This window comes from Puntigrus tetrazona, chromosome 24 (genome assembly GCF_018831695.1).
Source record: "Puntigrus tetrazona isolate hp1 chromosome 24, ASM1883169v1, whole genome shotgun sequence".
In the NCBI taxonomy this organism is placed as follows: Eukaryota; Metazoa; Chordata; class Actinopteri; order Cypriniformes; family Cyprinidae; genus Puntigrus; species Puntigrus tetrazona.
Genome location: NC_056722.1, coordinates 7,652,869 through 7,671,899, shown reverse-complemented (window position 1 = coordinate 7,671,899; position 19,031 = coordinate 7,652,869). Strand labels below are relative to the sequence as shown.

The 19,031-nt window shown below is 36.3% G+C and overlaps 1 protein-coding gene across 1 annotated transcript in view; it reads left to right on the top strand.

The window, feature by feature from the left end:
* The window catches only part of pard3aa (par-3 family cell polarity regulator alpha, a), a 445,337-nt gene that overhangs the window by 166,622 nt on the left and 259,684 nt on the right, over window positions 1-19,031 (top strand). The window contains 4 exon segments of the mRNA XM_043225637.1: window positions 6,449-6,549; window positions 7,752-7,835; window positions 12,886-13,011; window positions 16,408-16,745. Coding sequence (XP_043081572.1) covers window positions 6,449-6,549; window positions 7,752-7,835; window positions 12,886-13,011; window positions 16,408-16,745 — 649 coding nt within the window.

The window sequence follows — 19,031 nt, the reverse complement described above, 5'->3', positions numbered from 1 at the left end:
ACTGCTTTGTGCATGCCGTAGGTGTTACGGAACTCTTAAGGCTATAGATTGTAGTTTTTTTTTTGGATAGTAGTCTTTAGATTTTGCACAAATTATTTATCTTGGAAAATTTGATCAAATAAATAGTCGAATGTGTTTACCTTACATGAATAACCACTTCAATGAAACTGTATTATTTGTTTTTACTGAAGGTAACGATATTAATTTTAAAATAACTGAAGTTAATTAATAGATTAAATCGAAGTCAAGAATATTAAGTTGATTCAACTAAACAATATTGAATTAATTTTTACGTAATCGACTGTAGTATACAGAAATCAATATCGTTACTCGAACCTGTTGACAAAAACACAAAGTAAAAAAGTAAGGCCAACATGTCATTTATTTGAGAAACTATCTCTTTCAAATAAGTAATGACCGGTTGCCATGTTGCTAGAAATCGGGCGTGAACATGTTTACTGTAGTTCTAAACTAAATGTGAACAAGCCTTTACTCATCTCACTTGAACAAGAACAGATTCAGTAATCCTCAAAACTAACACAAATATAGTTTACGTATTTGATCCTATTTCATCAGTCAGTATTTTTGCTGCTGACCTTTAATGATCCATTTCAGTGAAGCGTACTGTCCAGGTGAGAAGCTGAGTGTAGAATTACTTTGATAGTTTTCATTAGAATTTCACTTTTGGTGCAAACTGATTTTTACACGCTCAAAATGCGAAATTGGCAAGCATTACATTGAATGAAACTTTCCCAAAAAACTTTTGATATTTAAAACAAACAAGCAAGCAATTAACGCAGTTAGTCACTTTTTAGAGAACAAGCACTTTTAAAAGTAACTTTCCAAATAATATAGCTTTCTATATTAAAAATAAACAAGCGAGCCCAGCATAAATTAAGGAAAAAGTTACGTAATGCGTGACTTTAATAACACGATATTGTAATGCATTGCATTCTAAAGTAACTTTCCCTACACTGGTAGTAAAAAATCAATTAAATTTGATTTACTTCCAGTCAACAAGTCTTTCCTTTAAAGAACGAGAAATAAATATTCATTTTTGCAATTATAGCTTCCCTTTGTTGCCTTGCTGATGTTTGTTTGTATTGACGAGTCGATTCTTTTATCCGTATTGAGGACATGAAAAATACTCGGCTGAAAAACAAGTTAATCTAAGATTTAATCAATGCGCAAGATGACAGACATATTACGAGGCCTGATTACAGGCGTGCATTAATGGATTTTACAGTCGCCTGTTAATATCCCCTGTGACATGATAAGTGTATGAAATGTCTATACCAAATGGGCTATATTTTTTCATTTGACACTCCGAATAAACAGTGGCACGAACCGAGCGCAGTGGGATGGCGTCGGTGTAAGTAGATTACGGTAGTGGGTCAGCTTTATGCCCGGTAATGACTTTAGTCATCGTTTAGGTCCTTTTAGCGTTTGTTTCCCCAACACAAATACAAATAAGCGTCTGGAAAATGATGAGTAGTGTGATCCATTGACTGCTGTAATGGAGATTTTGTTTAACGCTGGAATGAAGCGAGCCTCCGTTTGAGAGAAAGATGTGAAAAACCCAAGTCACGTTCAATTAACTCTAATTCTGATTCTTTGAAATGTTTAATTGAGGTAATAGGAGTTGCCTCTGAGGGACAGACGTATCATAACGGCGCCCGCGGACGGGCCTTTCATCTCCATTTCTTTGGAGAACGCCTGCTTTTCGAGAGCGCTTTGGCTCTTGAACCTTGGTTTTTCCATTTCTTTATTGTCTCGTTGGGTTTTAGTTATGGATAGAAACGACTCCTCGTAAGGGCGACCAGTTCCTCCAACCAGACACGAGAAGTTTCGGACAGCTCTCACGCCGGTCTGATTTGTTATGTTTGGCTTTTCCCGTGTTGTTTTTTGGGTGTGTTTCGCTGGAGGTAATTACCAACTTTTGTACGCAGTCTGGAACTCGAGTGAGCTCACTATTATTGGACATCATAAATATTTGGATAGTCATTGTTTGAGAGACACTGTACAAATTGCCCCGCTTCCTTATATTTTCTTTACAGCACATTTCAGGCACTTTTACGCTGGACAGGAAAATAGTCCTCCGGTCAGTTCTGGGTTAAAAACGCAAAGCTGTCTGTTTGCGTATAGATTGTAAAGATATCCTCACTAAACTCCATCTATTCCTGGGAACATAATAACAAATTAATTGTGTTTGCTTTTTCTTGCGGTCTCGCGTAAACCCCACTTTGCAGCTTATTAGTAGCCTGCTGGTTATTTATCAAACGGAACATAAAACAAAAACTGAACGGAATATGAGGTTCACACTTGAATATGTATTTAGCTTACTGCTAAGTGCGAGGAATAAAACTTGTAATGATTGACAAATGTTGCCAAATCCAGTTACTAGGTCTGAAAAACCAAAAACATCTGAACGTTTTGGATACTTTAAATGTTCTTTTCTTCCAGTATAGTGATCATATCGTGTTAGCCTTAGACTAAAAACTGCTGTTTTTCTGCAAATGCTCAATATTTTAGTGTTCAGTGTGTATTAGTGGTGTAACAGTGCATGTATTTGTACAAAAACGTTTTAGTAATCTCTTTGAATTTGAGTGCTGAACAAACACAAGAATCAAACTTTATGTGAATGCTTTAATGCAAGCTTTGTGTTTTGTTGCTTTCGATAAATAAGTGTCCATTTCATTAGAAAATACTCATCCACTGCGTCAATGATTATATTTCAAGAGCAAATGAGATTAGAAACTTAATTTTACAGTTTAGAAGTTAAACTGCTTTGTGTACAATTAACGTGCTGCAATGCAAATGTCGTACCTCTGTAGTAATTAACCACGTGTACTTCCTGTACGGTTAGGGTTAAGATGAGGGTTTGGTTTATGGTGACTTGGATGTAATTATGCATGCAACTTGTGTAACGAAGACACACTTTTTATCAGCTGGCCTTAACTACAATGTATTTACATCAAAATAAGTAAAAATGACTTAAAAACTCTTGGTATGCATCGGAGATCTGAGATTGCGACAGAGATAGCACTAGTACAAACTCTCGCGTGTAAATTCGACCTTCAACCCAATGCCAGAGGCCAAAGCTCTGCTCCTGTCACTACCGGTCATGTCACCCCAGCGTCACCCTCCTGATTTCATCTGCTTGTTCTCGAGGTCAGATCGGTTTGTGGTGATCTTCAGGGCCTCCAGCGAGGCATCGGCAGGCCTCCGTCTGGATTTCATCCAGCGTTCTGGATATATCACCCGTTTCCTCCTATAATCTGAGTTCCCTGTGGAAAACTTTCTCCCTGCAGTCTCTCAATGTGACCGACCTCCTGCGTCTGCCAGGAACAATAATCTAATGCACTGTCTGTCTAATCGCCAGCTTTCTAACCTCTGGCTTCCTGTAACTGCTGCACTGAGTGGCTTCTGGCCTTCACCCAACTCCCAAACACTCACATATCAGCCCTAAAGCACCCGGACGAAGCCCTGGATTCATCCCTTAAGGCCGATGTCCATCTTCTCCTCCGGGATGCCCGGTGATTGACCTTTCCCCCCGCGGTGGGCTGACGCAGGACTTTTGATCGGAGCTGGCGTCTGGCAGGTGCTCAGAAGCGGACAATGGAGCGCCTGGCACCCAGCCTCTCTTTCTGCGTCCATCATTACCGCCGCCACCGCAAGTAAAGTGACGCTTTGTGTTGCGTGCGAGTGACTGTGTGACGGGGGCCGCTCTCAGGGGCCGACGCGACGGCCCTCGACCGCTCCGGTTTATCTCTCTTTGCTAATAAGCTCATTCTCAGGCTGCAGACGGCAGCATTCACAGCTGAATGGAGACGCTTCGGCACAGCACTGCACTCCACCAATATTCAATATATTTATTTATTTGTCATGTTATCACCTTTTTTTTTTACATTTTTATTTTGGGGACATCGGTAGTAGTTTAAACATGACAAGACAGATCTAACTTTTAACCTACAATAATAATAGAATTTTATATTGAAGTAAGATTGTCCTAATTTGGTGATATTAAATATAATCACATATCATATAATTGTAAATATAATGTAAATATAATTTACATTTTTAATAATAAATATAACACATTATAAATTAAGATGACTTCAGTTATAAACAAACACATTTAACATGCATCTTTTTTTCTTCAGGGCTAAATATGTGTAATATTATACATGATAAAATATTTTTTTTCTTTCTCCTGCCTTGCAGACAAAAAACAACAAAAAGGAACATATTTACATATACACATTACAATACATATATACAATGAGCTTGGGGGTAAACAATGCTATACAATGCAAAAACAAAACCAAAAAGATGGGGTTAAACATGGCTTTTTTTATATTACTTATTTTTTTCTTTCTCCCACTTTTATAATCTTTTAAATATTTACAACACATTTTTTTAAATGTTATTTTCAGTGACAATGAATGTATAGTAAAATTGAGGGTAACTAATGCAATTTAATGCATTTGTTTGTTTTTTTTTTAAACCCAAGTTGAATTCGGAATCAACATGGTTAGAAAATGCATGCTTGCAGATTTTTTTAAATTTTTTATTTTAAATAATGCAATAAAATATTCACATATCACGCTGGTAAAATATATTGTCATGTAAATATCGTCTTGTTAAGTTTCTGCATTTCAGCACAGAGCTAATATATCAGATATCCCATTTGAGATATACGGTCTGAAAATCTGTGAGACGTATACGCCGGTAAATTAGGAAATCTGACCCAAATTGATGCAATAATTCTTAATTCACCGCTGTGGGTGACAAGGTGTGATTAAATATTCTGGATCAAATATAATTAAGAGCTCTTCCAGCCCAGCACTGTGATATAAAGGCAAAAATTCAGGCATTTCTGCAGAAAAACCATTGCATCGGGTGGCGAGTAGCGAAAGCATGGACTGTTTGGAGAGGCAATCGACTCATTTTCACCAGAATAAGGTAACAGACCTGCTGCCGCTTTTTCCGAGGTTTGCTAATAAAATTTTCATGACCTCCACTCGTTCTTTAACCTCTACAACAATAAAAAAAATACAGACAGATGAAAATAGGACTCCAGTCATCCTCTTCAGACCGGCGTGTGCGTGTGGTGGAGGGTGACTGTCTGAAAAGACTGAATGCATTTCCATATAAAGACGGAGAAGCGCTTATTTAGATGTGCTTGACATTTTGGTGAGAGGGGAAGGTTAAGGGTGAGACCGCTGGAATATTAATATCCGTGGCTAACAAACCATTGCAGAATCCCGCCCGTGTCTAGACACTCACTTGGCTTTGCAAATGATCCACAGCCAAAGGTTCGAGTGGAATTATTGAGTGGAATATATTCAGTTGTCATCGGATAAACTTGATTAAGGAGGAGCTTTCGTTAATCTTTGGACCCTTTTACATATGCCTATATATTTACGTATTCGTTTGGTTTGATTATTTGTTTTATTGAATATGAATAACAGAGTGCGGTGGATGAGATTTTTTTTTAGAAATGTCTTATTTTCATGCAAAGCTATAAAATGGTTATGCATGTACACAGCAAGTCTGGACATTTTGAGATATATATATATATATATATATATATATATATATATATATATATATATATTTGCACTGTTATCATAATATTATCGTCATTATTATCAAGGAGTATTAATTTTTTTATAAATATTTAGAATGTTTTATTTTTATTTCTTTGTAATAATATATTTCTTTAGTAGTTATAATTATAAAATTAAATATCATAAATGTTGAATAGGTAAAAATTATTACATAAATAATTTACAAATATTATGAATATTTATTTTTGTTTTATTTGTGATTTTTAATTGTAACGTGTTTCTAAAATACACCTGAATTAATTAATTTAATTAAATGAAATTATTAAATGAAATTAAATTTGTTTTTTTTTTCATAAATACAAAAAACAGGCCTTTGTTTCCTATTCGCCATGACTAAGCACTTCAAATATGTTAGCTGACATGCTTCTTGTGGTCAGTCTGTCAGTATGTTTGATGAGAGTCCTGCCTTCCATCTAGCCTCTGTTATTTGACAGGACCTTATTGTTCCACATTTTTCCAAGAATTGTAAATGACATCTGCACATATCGGACGTGTCAAGAAGTTGAGAAATAGAAAGACAGAGAGATGGAAATTAGATAAGGACAGCGAAAGAAACAAATGCACATCCACTCAACTCTTCCTTTATCCGATTAGCAGCAGACCTGAGCCCAGACTGATTGATTGAATATGAATAATCGATTACAGCCATCGCTCTGATGTCAGGGCCGTGCTCTCTCAGTCAGCCTGATTTAAAACAGCAGCCATTACCCTCATCTGTGGCTCAATTGGATTAGAGCGAGCCAGAGATCGGCTGCTTTGAGCGAGATGTGAGGCTGAAGCGTCGACTCACTGTGTTTCTCTTTGGTGCTCCACAGGAAGAAGAAGAAGAAGACGAGGAGAGAAGAGACAAAGGGAAGAACGGCAGGATAGAGCCGGTGGGGAGAGCAGATTCTTGTCTGGAGTCAGCTTTGCTCGAGTGAGTCCTCGATTTGGGACCGCTTTCTGTCTGTCTCGTACCAACTAAACACATTCACTCACAAAAAAAAACCAAAACCAATGAACATGCAATCAGATATTTAGGAAGATTTCCCATGAAAGAGTCAAGCAACACACAACTAACAATATGATAAATGTGATTTTTTTATATATATATATATATATATATATATATATATATAAAAAAATCACATTTATCATATTGTTAGTTGTGTTAGTATATATATATATATATATATATATATATATATATATATATATATATATATATATATATATATATATATATATATATATATATATATATATCTTATTGCAAATTGTGGCAGTTATCTGCACCTCAGTATTGAAATACATTCAAACAGTATGCAATAAAAATCCATTATGAAACAGTATGCAATAATAACTTGAGTGTAAGCTTTAATTTGAATTTAAATTATTAAATGGATGCCATCTTACTGGGACGACAAAGCCCTCCCTACACCTACCTTTACCTCATCCAATACTTTTTCAACTCAATTTTTATTTAAATAAATGCCTTTCTAATGTGATCTGAAATTTGAAAAGGATGAAAAATGTCTGAACCCGGGTCGATCAAGTACAAGACATCATCTGCACCACTGGAGCTCGTAATGTTGACTCGCCCAATCAGACGTTAGTGGGCGGGGTTAGGGTAAATAGCCTCTGCCAACAACGCAGGCTTATTGCACTTAGGGTAAATAGACACTCCGTTTATTTTCAGTTTCATTTATTATTATACAAATCGATTTTGGGGTGATTTGGCCTTCAGCTATCAGGATATATAAGAGAGCGTGTGCTGATGTGAGGTGTCCTCTCTTGAACCCATGCGTTCTTGCCGTATGTTTCTCTCTCACAGGTGTAGTGTGCACTGCCTGACTGTTAAAAACCCAGAAGCGACTCACTGCAGGCCTCAATCTGATCTTAATCACTTAATTGAAGTGTCTGTTTGGGTCCTCCATCGACCCGCGTGTCTTAATGGCCCCTGGGGTTATAGATGGACTCGTGCTGGGCTGGATCTAAACTAGCCTTAGCTTCCAGCTCATAGCTGCTCATAGCCGCTCTGTCATGCTCCAAACTTTTTATGCATTGCCTTTTCTTTGTTTACTTGGTTTCTCCTGTTTTGTTTCTCCCCTCATCGCCCTCGTTTGTCAATGTTCCCAGTGAAATGTTGAAGCTGGTCGAGGTGTCCAATGGCGGTGGGCCGCTAGGAATCCACGTGGTGCCCTTCAGCGCCAGAGACAGAAGGTAAAGCTCTACAAAGCCACATCGTCTTCGCTGAATTTACTTTATTCTTGTAAACCCATTCCGCAGACTGTATTTTTTAATCTTCTCTTTCCTTGCAGTGTTGCTCTTAAAGGGATAGTTTACCCAAAAAAATTACAGCTGATTTATTCTCCCTCAGGCGATCGAAGATGACCATAGGTGACTTTTTTTTCCAGTTTTCAATTCAAACTAAATATTTTAAGCTGAAACCGTGCTCACTGGTGATTCATAAAATGCAAGTCAATGGCTACCGGCACTTTTTGAGTCAAAAAAGCATATACAGGCAACATGAAATGAATCTCGTGGCTCCTGGTGATATATTGAGGTCTTATGAAGTGAAAATATTGGCCTGTGCAAGAAACTGAACATTATTTGCAGCATTATTTCCTGTAATCTACTGACATGCATTTTATGAATCACCAAGAACCACAGGTTCAGCTAAAATCTCCATTACAGTTCTATCGAAGAAAAGTCATCTGCATCTTAGATGACTTGAGGGCGAGTAAATTAACAGCAAATGCTCGTTTTTGGATGCACTGCTCCTTTAAGACCTGCCTGTTGTGTTTTCAAGTAGCTCTTGGCCGTAATCCTCAGTTGTGTCCCCTGCATCCTTCAGATTTCTCTCATGTCTTGAGAAGTTTCCCTCAAGGTGTCTATGCAGAAGTTGACTTTTATTCCGAAGCATGTGCCATCCATTTGGTTTTTCATCATTCCTCAAGGACGTATTGACAGTATGGCTCTCTCTCTCTCTCGAGTGGGTTCTTCTTGAACACACGTGGGACTTCTATAACCACATTCTCCAGCTGAATAATGAAAGCAAAGCTGCAGAAGCTCAGATTCTGTATAGGGCCACAGAAAGAACAGACTGGGACACGGCTAAACACTCTGCCCCCCTCCAGAAGGACAGAGGGGATGCGGGGCATGGCGGCGAATAAATTAGGTAGCTTTATTGCAATAGGAAAAAGCCTCAATCCGGCCAAGTCAATTCGTCTAAACTGCTTCACCCAATCTGACTAAAAGCTCATCCATATTATTGGTCATTCGCAACATCCAAGGTCAGCTGTGGTAAGAAATGCAAAATGATAAAAGGAAGGTGCAAATGAATGAAAAAGTGTTCCAATTATGTCAGTGGCAGCTGTAAAGGGATTTGCAGAGAGCTGTTTATAAGCAGTAAAAATGTTCTGCTTTCAGACCTAATTTGATTCTGGTTTATGGAAAAGGAGAAAAAAGGTCATATTATGGTTGATTCTTTGACTCTTGAATCTTAAGTTTCAGTGCATAGCCACGCTAAATTCAACAACATCAATAACAACGATACTAATACTACTACTACTAATAATAATAAAAATAAATAAATAAAATGTTGTCTATTTTATGTTTAAACATTATTTTTGGGAAATGTCAAGTTGGTATATAATAATAATAATAATAATAATAATAATAATAATAATAATAATAATATTAATAGTGTTTATTATATATTTCAAATTATTTGTTGGGAAACGACAAGTGTATTTACATAATAATAATAATAATAATAATAATAATAATAATAATAATAATAATAATAATAATAATAATAATAATAATAATAATGTTATTGTAGTTATTGTGTCAGTTACTGGGTTACTATTTAGAATGTTTTTTTCTAAAACAAGATTATTATTATTATTATTATTATTATTATTATTATTGTTATTATGTCAAATTCTAAATATTAGTTTGATATTTAACAAAATTACAATTATTTAATTTTTTTAATATTTTTTTTTATTTTATTTTTTTATAACTTTGTAGCATTTATTGCACAGAATGCTATAGATATAATTAAAGCATATTTTCAGATATTGCCACTTTTTTCCTTCTCACATTCTCTAGTAATTTGTCCTTGTGGTCTTGTCCTTGAATGACTGAAAGGCTTGTAAATCGTCACACACCTGATACTTTAGTTAATAACTAATCTGAACTGTCAATTATACTCACTCAAACACAATGGCGCACTTCCACAGCAGCAGGTCTGTAACGACTTCATCAGCTCGTCTCGTGTGATTGGTGGGAGGTGTTGAATGTTAGCTCATTAGCATCTTGATAGAGGGCACGGAGGTGACGGCGAGGGCTCGGGGTGTCAGCTTCTAAAATGACCAGCGTCTTCTTTCTGCCAACAGCGCGAGATGCGTGACATCTCGGAAAATTACTGAGACGCTGAAACACGGCTCCAGTAACGAGATCGCGTCACATGACCAGCGCTCACAGCAAACAAGGCAGGGTCTAATTGCTCGGTGTAAATGAATCCTGATTGCGCTGTTATTCAATTAAAGACAGTGGATAAGAACAGGTGGTCTCCTTCTCGCCGAGTCTTCTGGGCCATCGCTCAAGAGACAGCCTCTCTGCTTATGCTAAAACCATTCAGAAAGAGCCAGACGACTGTACAGGTCTGGTTTCAGGCAGTAGAACTAAAATGCTGGTTAAGAAGCATGGCGTATATATAATCCAAAAAATGCTGTTTTACATTGCATCGTCAAGTGATATGCTAAGGGAGACTTAATGTGTCGCATAGGCTGAAAACCAATTAGAATACTCATATTATAGACAAAAGGTCGCTTCAATAAATACTTTGGCAGTCCTGAGATATAATAATCTTGCACATTATTTAGGGGAGGTAGTAGGGCATGTTTAGCCTTAAAGGAACTGTCACACTAGACACATACTGTGTATGAAAGACTAGAAGAAGTGAAAAAAGTTCACATTTTGTGTTTTCTGACATGCAAACATACACACACAGATATATATATATATATATAAGTATATATATATATATATATATATATATATATATATATATATATATATATATATATATATATATATATATATAGCTTATATATATATAGCTTGTCAGTTCTGCAAAAACGGATCAATGTTTTTTAATGCCACCTGGTATTGACCAATCAAATGCTCTCTAGAATGCAACAGGCTCAGCATGATTTTGTTTTAGTAAGAGTTTCTTATTGGATCTAGGGGGTTGATTGTGGCTATTAAACAAAACGCTATTGGCCTTTTAAAAAGGGGCGGGGCTACTGGACATGAATTGAAATTACATCACCACACAGAGCGACGCTGCGTGTTTCAAGGCACTTCAGGGGAACTTTAAAGCTTAGAGAGACCGCACCTAGAGTCTGTTTTAAACTAACGAGTAATGAGCGTCTACAGATCCATCCGTCCGGTGGGAGCTCTTCCCCACAGCTGCTTTACATCAAGATCATGAAGACAAAGTGCAAGCTGTGTAATTACTTCACAAGTCCACACCATACACTCCCCACAGCCAAACCGATCGCAGCTGTCCGCCGCTCAGCTCAAGCAGAGTTTGACTGTTTCTCAGCAGATTCAGTCAAAGCATCCATGCCTCGCGTGTGGTTTCATCCACATCACCTTTTTGAGTTGGGTTCTGCTGTGTGTGCATGTAAGGATCCTGCCCGCTTGCATTAGCACACACACACACACACACACACACACACACACACACACACACACACGCGCACACGCACGCACACGCACGCTCCTAAACTCTGTTATTATTAATGTACTGTTTTAGTGAAAGTGTTGAAGACTGCTGATGTAACAGACTCGGGCCTGAGGGAGCGGTGAGAGTTCGTAAGCTCTATTTATATCAGAATCTCCTCTTCTGCTCGTTTTAAGCCCGTCAGATGCGACGCTGTATTTCACATGATTGCGTCTCAGGGTTTGTAGATTAGGGGCCGCGGCGCTCTGAATCTGAAAGCACCGCAGGTCTGCGAACGCTGCCAAGAAATCCATATGGCCAAAGTCAGCTTAAGTTCAGAAAGTCCTTTTTGATGTATCGAGTTGAAAGAGAGCTGCTAGGAACAGTAAACTTTTCAGAAGTTCAAGATCAATGGGATGTTTTCTTCTTTTTATATTTGATAAAGGTGACACGCCGCCGTCTATCACCAACTCTTATCTTTTCTTTAATCCTTTTTGAATATGAATCATATACAATGTTCTTTCATGAAAGGATGCAGAGGACACACAGGTTTGCTTTTTGAATGTGATTTAAAATATAGTTTTGTGTTATTATATGTTTTATTATTATTATTATTATTATTATTATTATTATTATTATTATTATTATTATTATTATTATTATTATTATTATTATTATTATTATTATTATTGTTGTTGTTGTTGTTATTGTTTTTGATAATAATAAAAATATATCACTTGGTTGATTATTCTGTTTTTTTGCCATAATGCCATTAATGCAATAAAATGCAATTATTATTATTATTATTATTATTATTATTATTATTATTATTATTATTATTATTATAATAATAATAATAATAATAATAATAATAATAATAATAATAATATTATTAATTGTTGTAGTAGTATTAAGGTGTATTATTTTATTATGATCCTATACTGTATCTGTAGTAATTATATATATATATATATATATTGTTTTGTTATAAATAATAATAGTTAAAATAATAGTTAATAGTTAAAATACTTAAATTATATACTAATTACAGTGAAATATTAGCCACCGAAAATTATCATCCGAAAGTGCTATTTTTTTTATTAGTAGTGGTATTATTCAGTTTCATTAAAATTGTGTTAAATTAAAAAGTCTAAGAAAATTTAGTAATATTATTTAATAGAAAAAAGAAACATCATTACAAACCATTTTCGGTTTCGCTTTTTGGCGCATCCAGAATTTTTAGTTTTTAGTGCATCCCTAATACTAATGTAAATATCGTGTGTCATTTTTGACATTATTATTTATGTAATGTGTGTGTTATTATATATGCTACTACTACTACTACTACTAATAATAATAATAAGAAGAAGAAGAATGTTTACCATAGTACATAATCCTCAAAACAGCATGCATTTCATTCAAAAGCCCACTGATTTGAATTGCGTAGTGATATTAACTGTTAGCCGCGCGCTCTATGCTAGCTGTCAGTCAGTAACGTGTGGCGTGTCTGATCTGTGTTCTGTTCTGTTCCAGGACGCTGGGTTTGTTAGTGAAGAGGCTGGAGAGGGGCGGGAAGGCGGAGCGGGAGGCTCTGTTCCAGGAGAACGACTGTATCGTCCGGATTAATAACGCAGACCTGCGCAACATCCGCTTCGAACAGTAAGCCCCTCTCTGGAGGAGTCTTGATCCTTTCAACCTCTGTCCTTTCCACACTTTCGTGAGCTTTCAGCTTTTCCTCAGAGCTTGGAGAGTCTCACCATCAGCCTTTCATCTCATTTCTCTCTAAACAAAGTAAAACGTCTCTGTTTAAAGTTTACGGAAGCCGTTCGAGGATCAGCTGCAGAAAGTAGAGGTTACCGTGAGGTTGATTACAAGTCTTTCTTGATTTCCGTGAAGGTTCGAGCAGTGCTATAATCTGTTCAACTTTAACTTTGTAGCTCAAAACTTCCTCCTTGGTGCAAAATGACCTAAGAAATGGTTTAGGACTGAGCAACAAAAATATACATTTATCTATTTTTCTCAGATTTTTAATTTTTTGTTTTTTACGAAACTTGCTTTAAATTCAAGTATAAAAAAAAAAAAGAATGAATGAAGCTTTATTTATATTTTATTTTTGATATATTACTCGTGTTCATACATGTTCAGGCCATTAAAATTGAATGAAAATTATATACCTAAAAAAAAAAGTGATATTTTTATTGAAATATTTTAAAAGGGTAGATTTAATTTTCTTATTGTCTTTCAAATATTTTCAATTCAGGAGGCAAGGAAGGAAGGAAGGGATAAGTTTTCTTTTTTTAAATAAAATTTGTTATTTAGAGGCATAAATAATAAATAATAAATAAAACAGAAAACTAATTGAAGACATAACATTGTAAACATAACTAAAAATGAAAATTACAAATCATATGGCCCTATTTTTTCTTTTAATAAATTACTGGTAATGTATTAGTTTCATGATTTCAGTAAATAAGACATGTTTTTTTATTATTATTATTATTAATATAATTTAACCACCTTAATTTAATTAAAACAGATAAAAATGAAAAATAAAAAAATAGAATTTGGGAAGCAGTAACAGATTTCAAGGGGTTCTAAAAAAAACAGAAAAGATGAGATATCGCTTGCAGGCAGAGTTTTCTCCCACATTTCTCACCGAGAGCTTCCTCGGCCCGGTCCAGAAGATCCAGACCAACTCTACGGCACAGAAAGGGCACGGTTGAGGGATAATTCATAATCTCATCTAAAACTAATTTACATACATCATTCAGTCCGCTTACACAAACCCAACGCCACGAGTTAATTTCCCCAGTGTCCCGAAGCATTATTATGTTTTAATTGCTTGGCTATTTTTGCACGAGACCATATACACGTGACGCTTTCGCTGCTAGTACAAATACACCAACCCAGCGGGGTCAAGGATTAAACGCGACCTCATACACATCGGCTCGATAATGGGAGTGTAATACACATTAGATATTAGGGCCCTTTGTTCTTGGTATATATTGGCGTCCTCGATTCGGTTTGTTAGTTATCTGTAAACAAACTCACGCTTTCCATGCTTGCGCAGGCAATTCACCGGAGAGTAACGGTTTAATCTTTTCTCTCTCACAGCTGCTGGATTCACACGGACCCATGCTTTCTTCATCTCTCTCTCTCTCTCTCTCTCTCTCTTGATTGTGCTCCATGCGGAGTTATAATTCACGACGATATTCTAATCTTATTGGATTGTTTGCATGGGTAAATATTTATCAGCGGTTGATCTAACTCAATGTAATGATGCGCTGATGGAGTCATTTATTATTCAATCAGACAGAGGGAGTCTCGTGATTAGCCGCGTGTCACCGCTTCGCTCGTTTGGAGACGGGCGGGGCCACATCTGCATAAAAATAGATGGGCGTCCCTAAAGTGAGCTGTTTGCTCTCTAGATTCAGAGATTGATCTAATGAAGAGTTTATTGAGATGGAAATAACTCCCTGGTTCTTATGTTTAAGGAGTAAACGGCGTCGTACTCGACTGTAGAGCTCGTGTTTCTGGGTCAAACTATCTATATGTAAAATAGCAGCGTTAACCTTCGCTACCCATGTGCTTGTTGGGCGTTTATGGGAATAGTTCGCCAAAAGAAAGAAGATTCTGGTGTCGTTTACTCATGTTCACGTTGTTTTAAACTCTGCTCTACCAGTCAATGGGGACTAGAGCTTCCAGAACGGACAGAAAACACACGATTCATGCACTGCATTTTAAGTCCTTTCAAGTGCAATGTGTTTTAAAGTCATGTAATTGATTTATGTGATGAACAGACTGAAATTTTAACCATTATACGACAAACATCTCCTGCTTTTGCCATTCTATTCTATTCTATTCTATTCTATTCTATTCTATTCTATTCTATTCTATTCTATTCTATTCTTTATTTTAACAAGGATGTTTAAAGGTGACGGGAAAGTATATGATTGCATATGATGAATAAAGCTGAAAATGCAGCTTTGATCAAATGAATAAATTACATATTATTATTTTTTTTACATAAAATGCATTTTAAATTGTAAGAATATCTCAAATTCTAATTTTGTCACATACACATACATACATACATACATGGTACGGCATGCAGTGAAATGTTTTTTACAACCGTCCAGCGCCAGAATAGAAAACAAAAAGTATATATATATATATATATATATATATATATATATATATATATATATATATATATATATATATATATATATATATATATAGAGAGAGAGAGAGAGAGAGAGAAATTTAAAATAAAATATATATATATATATATATATATATATATATATATATAAAGAAGAAGTGTACAAAGTATAAAATAAATAAATAAATAAATAAATATAAAATATAAAGTGTTATCTTTCAGTATTAATGTTTAATAAATGCAGAAAAGAGTTCTTTCTAAAATTAAATTCTAAAAAAAATAAATTTTTATGTAAGTTAGATATAACATATGTACTAATTTCAGAACATTTTATGTAGTTTTTGAGTTAATAAGAAATGCAAACAAACAAATAATAAATAAATAAATGGGTGGGTGAACTATTCCTTTGGAAAAAAAATTAAAAATCACTTAAATACACTAAATAAAGAGTGTTTGTTTCTAATAGGCATCAGTTACTTCTAAATCAGTCCATCATATACATCCTCACTTGATTGATTGATTGATTGATTGACTGATTTAGACTAATCCAGTTCTTCCCGTGTCTTGTAGGTCTGATGGACTGTTTTTGTGACACACTTATGAAAACAGATCCTGCTTCCGGCCTCTAATACGTTTCAGCGCTTCCTCCCCAAGGCTTTGCGATTATGGAAATGGCAGATAATGTGAATTAACCTTGTTTCCAACTGTACTGCTACAATTAGCCAGCGATTAAGCAAGCCCACCTTTTGACCTCTGCATGTGCTCTGCTTTTAACAACCCAAGTACTTAGAAAGAGCCTGTTCAGTAATTGACAACGAGATACATCCTTACTGAGACACGTGTGTGTGTGTGTGTGTGTGTGTGTGTGTGTGTGTGTTTTCTCCCCTCAGGGCCCAGAATTTGTTCAGACAGGCTATGCGTTCTCCACTCATCCTGTTCCATGTGGTTCCAGCGGTGAAGAAAGCCCAGTACGAGCTGCTGTCTCAGAACGAGCTGGGTCTTCAGGCGGCTCCGGGCCCCGGGGACAGGGCCAGTCTGGTGGAATACAGCCCGCGGAGAATGTCCAAAGCCGAATCCACCCTGGGCTATCCCACGCTACCTCACCTAGCAAACCCGTCTAACAAGACCCTGCCGGGCCCCGTCCATCTCTCCAGACCCACCAGCGCCGCCTCCTCCGTCAGCTACTCGAAGAAGATCGGCCGCAGGTTCAGTGTCCAGCTGAAGAAAGGTACGCTTACACAAGACTCACAGCGCTTAACCTGGTTAGCTGAAATATCCCACAGCGTCAGATCTGGGAGAGCGCTGATGGGTCGGATGCAGTTTGTAGACTGTTTTGCCGAATAAATATGCAAGTGTGACAATGTGTCTTCCTACTACAGTAGCGTGTCAAAAACACACACACACACACACACACACACACACACACACACACACACACACACACACACACACACACATAAATAAATAAATAAATAAATAAATAAATAAATACATACATACATACATACATACATAAATAGTGTATAGTTTGTCTGGAAAAAAAGTTAAATGCAAAATGTCCAGTGTTATTTTAGTATTGTTTATGAATTATTACTAATATGACAAATTTTATTAATATTTTAGTGATATTTTATAACATTTTATAACTTCATTTTTCATTATAATTTAAGTTTTAGTTATTTTGTTATATTTGTGATTTAAAAAAAAAAAAAAAAAAATATATATATATATATATATATATATATATATATATATATATATATATATATTTTTTTGATTAATTTATTTTAGTACTTCAACATTTATATTATTATTATTATTATTATTATTATTATTATTATTATTATTATTATTATTATTATTAAGCATTACTTGTTTTAGTTAACAGCAGCAACACTGTTATGGCCAATCGAATGTAAACCCACACTCATGCATGTGTCGAACGTTTAATTTCGAACCGTTGTCTGTAATAATGATCATATTGAAACAAATTCAGAAGCACACAGGTCTCTAGAATGCCGTTACATGACATCACATTAAGATCTAATTGAACTGAAATAACCAAAGCCTTAAATTAGACCACTGAATATGCAAGGAACGCACTCGCACGAGACGCCTTGTTGACTTATTTATCGGAACGCCCTTGCGATAAAAAAAAAATAACACTCGGCGCGCATTTATTTATTTGTGTGTTTTCCTCTGAAGTTGCCTGTATTTTCTGCTGCTTTTAATAGCTGATGCTATCTGTGCGAACGGCGGTGTATCTTCTCCACTGTAGCGACTAGCATTGTGTAACTAATGCAGTTAGTTCTTCAAAGGACTCTATCTGCTATTGTCAGGAAAGTGCAGATGCAGCTTCCTCTCAGACTCATGTACGGCTCCAAATCCCATCGGTTCTCCACGGAGCCGCGTCTCAGCGTTTCACACTGCGGGACAGCTGGAAATGTCTATCAGAGATAGCGCAAACAGACACAAACACGCGCATGTTTATGCATAAAGCACAACGTCTGAGGAATATCTATAACTGCGCGTGCAGCAGCGCCTCTGATCTCGACCAGCGGCGGCCTTTGAAAGAAAACGCTGGAACGTGGAGCTGCGAAACTTTGACAAAAGCCGTTCTCCCTCCCTCTTCGTCACCCTGTCCTGGTTTCAGAGATGGCGTAATCGCACGCTCCGGCTTGTTTCCGTGAAAGAGCAAAAAGAGGTTTCTTTGTCAGCGAGCTTGTCGAGTTGGCATCTATTAGGTTAACGCGACAGGAGAGCGAGCGGTAAAGGCACGATTAAACCCTGACAACAAATGGGCCGGGCTTCAGCGCCGTGTGAAGTATGGAGCGGGTTGGGGAGGGATAGTCGTTAATTGAAAGAGAGAGTTTTTAGCTGTCGTATGCTGGAGTTAAAAAAAAATAGGCTCATTTCCAAACTCCCCTAGAGTTCAATAGTTGAGTTTTACCGTTTTTTGGATCCATTCAGCCCATCCTCTGGCTTTTAGCATAGCTTAGCATAAGACCATTAGCATCACGCTCAAAACTGACCAAAGACCTTCGATATTTTTCCCATTTAAACGTTGACTCATCTGTATTTAAACAGTGTACTGACAGAGACATAAAATGAACTACACTCTCGTTCGGCGTAAATATGTGTTAAGCAGTGTCTGAAAATAGTCCCAGTCAATTTCAGGTGCTGCGCCAGCTGAAACCTTGATACGGCAGCAAACTTGATTATTATGCCAGATTAAGAATATAGTTCCTAGCATTAAAAAGTGCACTGACAAACGTGTGTCATCTATTTGAATGTATTTGTATTCACACGCTTTGTAACGATGAGGTTGCAGTTAAAACACATTTACTTTAAACGTAATAACAAACTGCACTTAAAATGTGGTATGCTAGTCCACAATCAAAAAGTGTACAGCTTTGAAGCCCCCCCCCCCAAAAAACAAACAAGCTTATTTTATTATCTTATTATTTGAGTTAACCTCTTCCATTTATATTTTTAATTGGAGATTATTTTATTT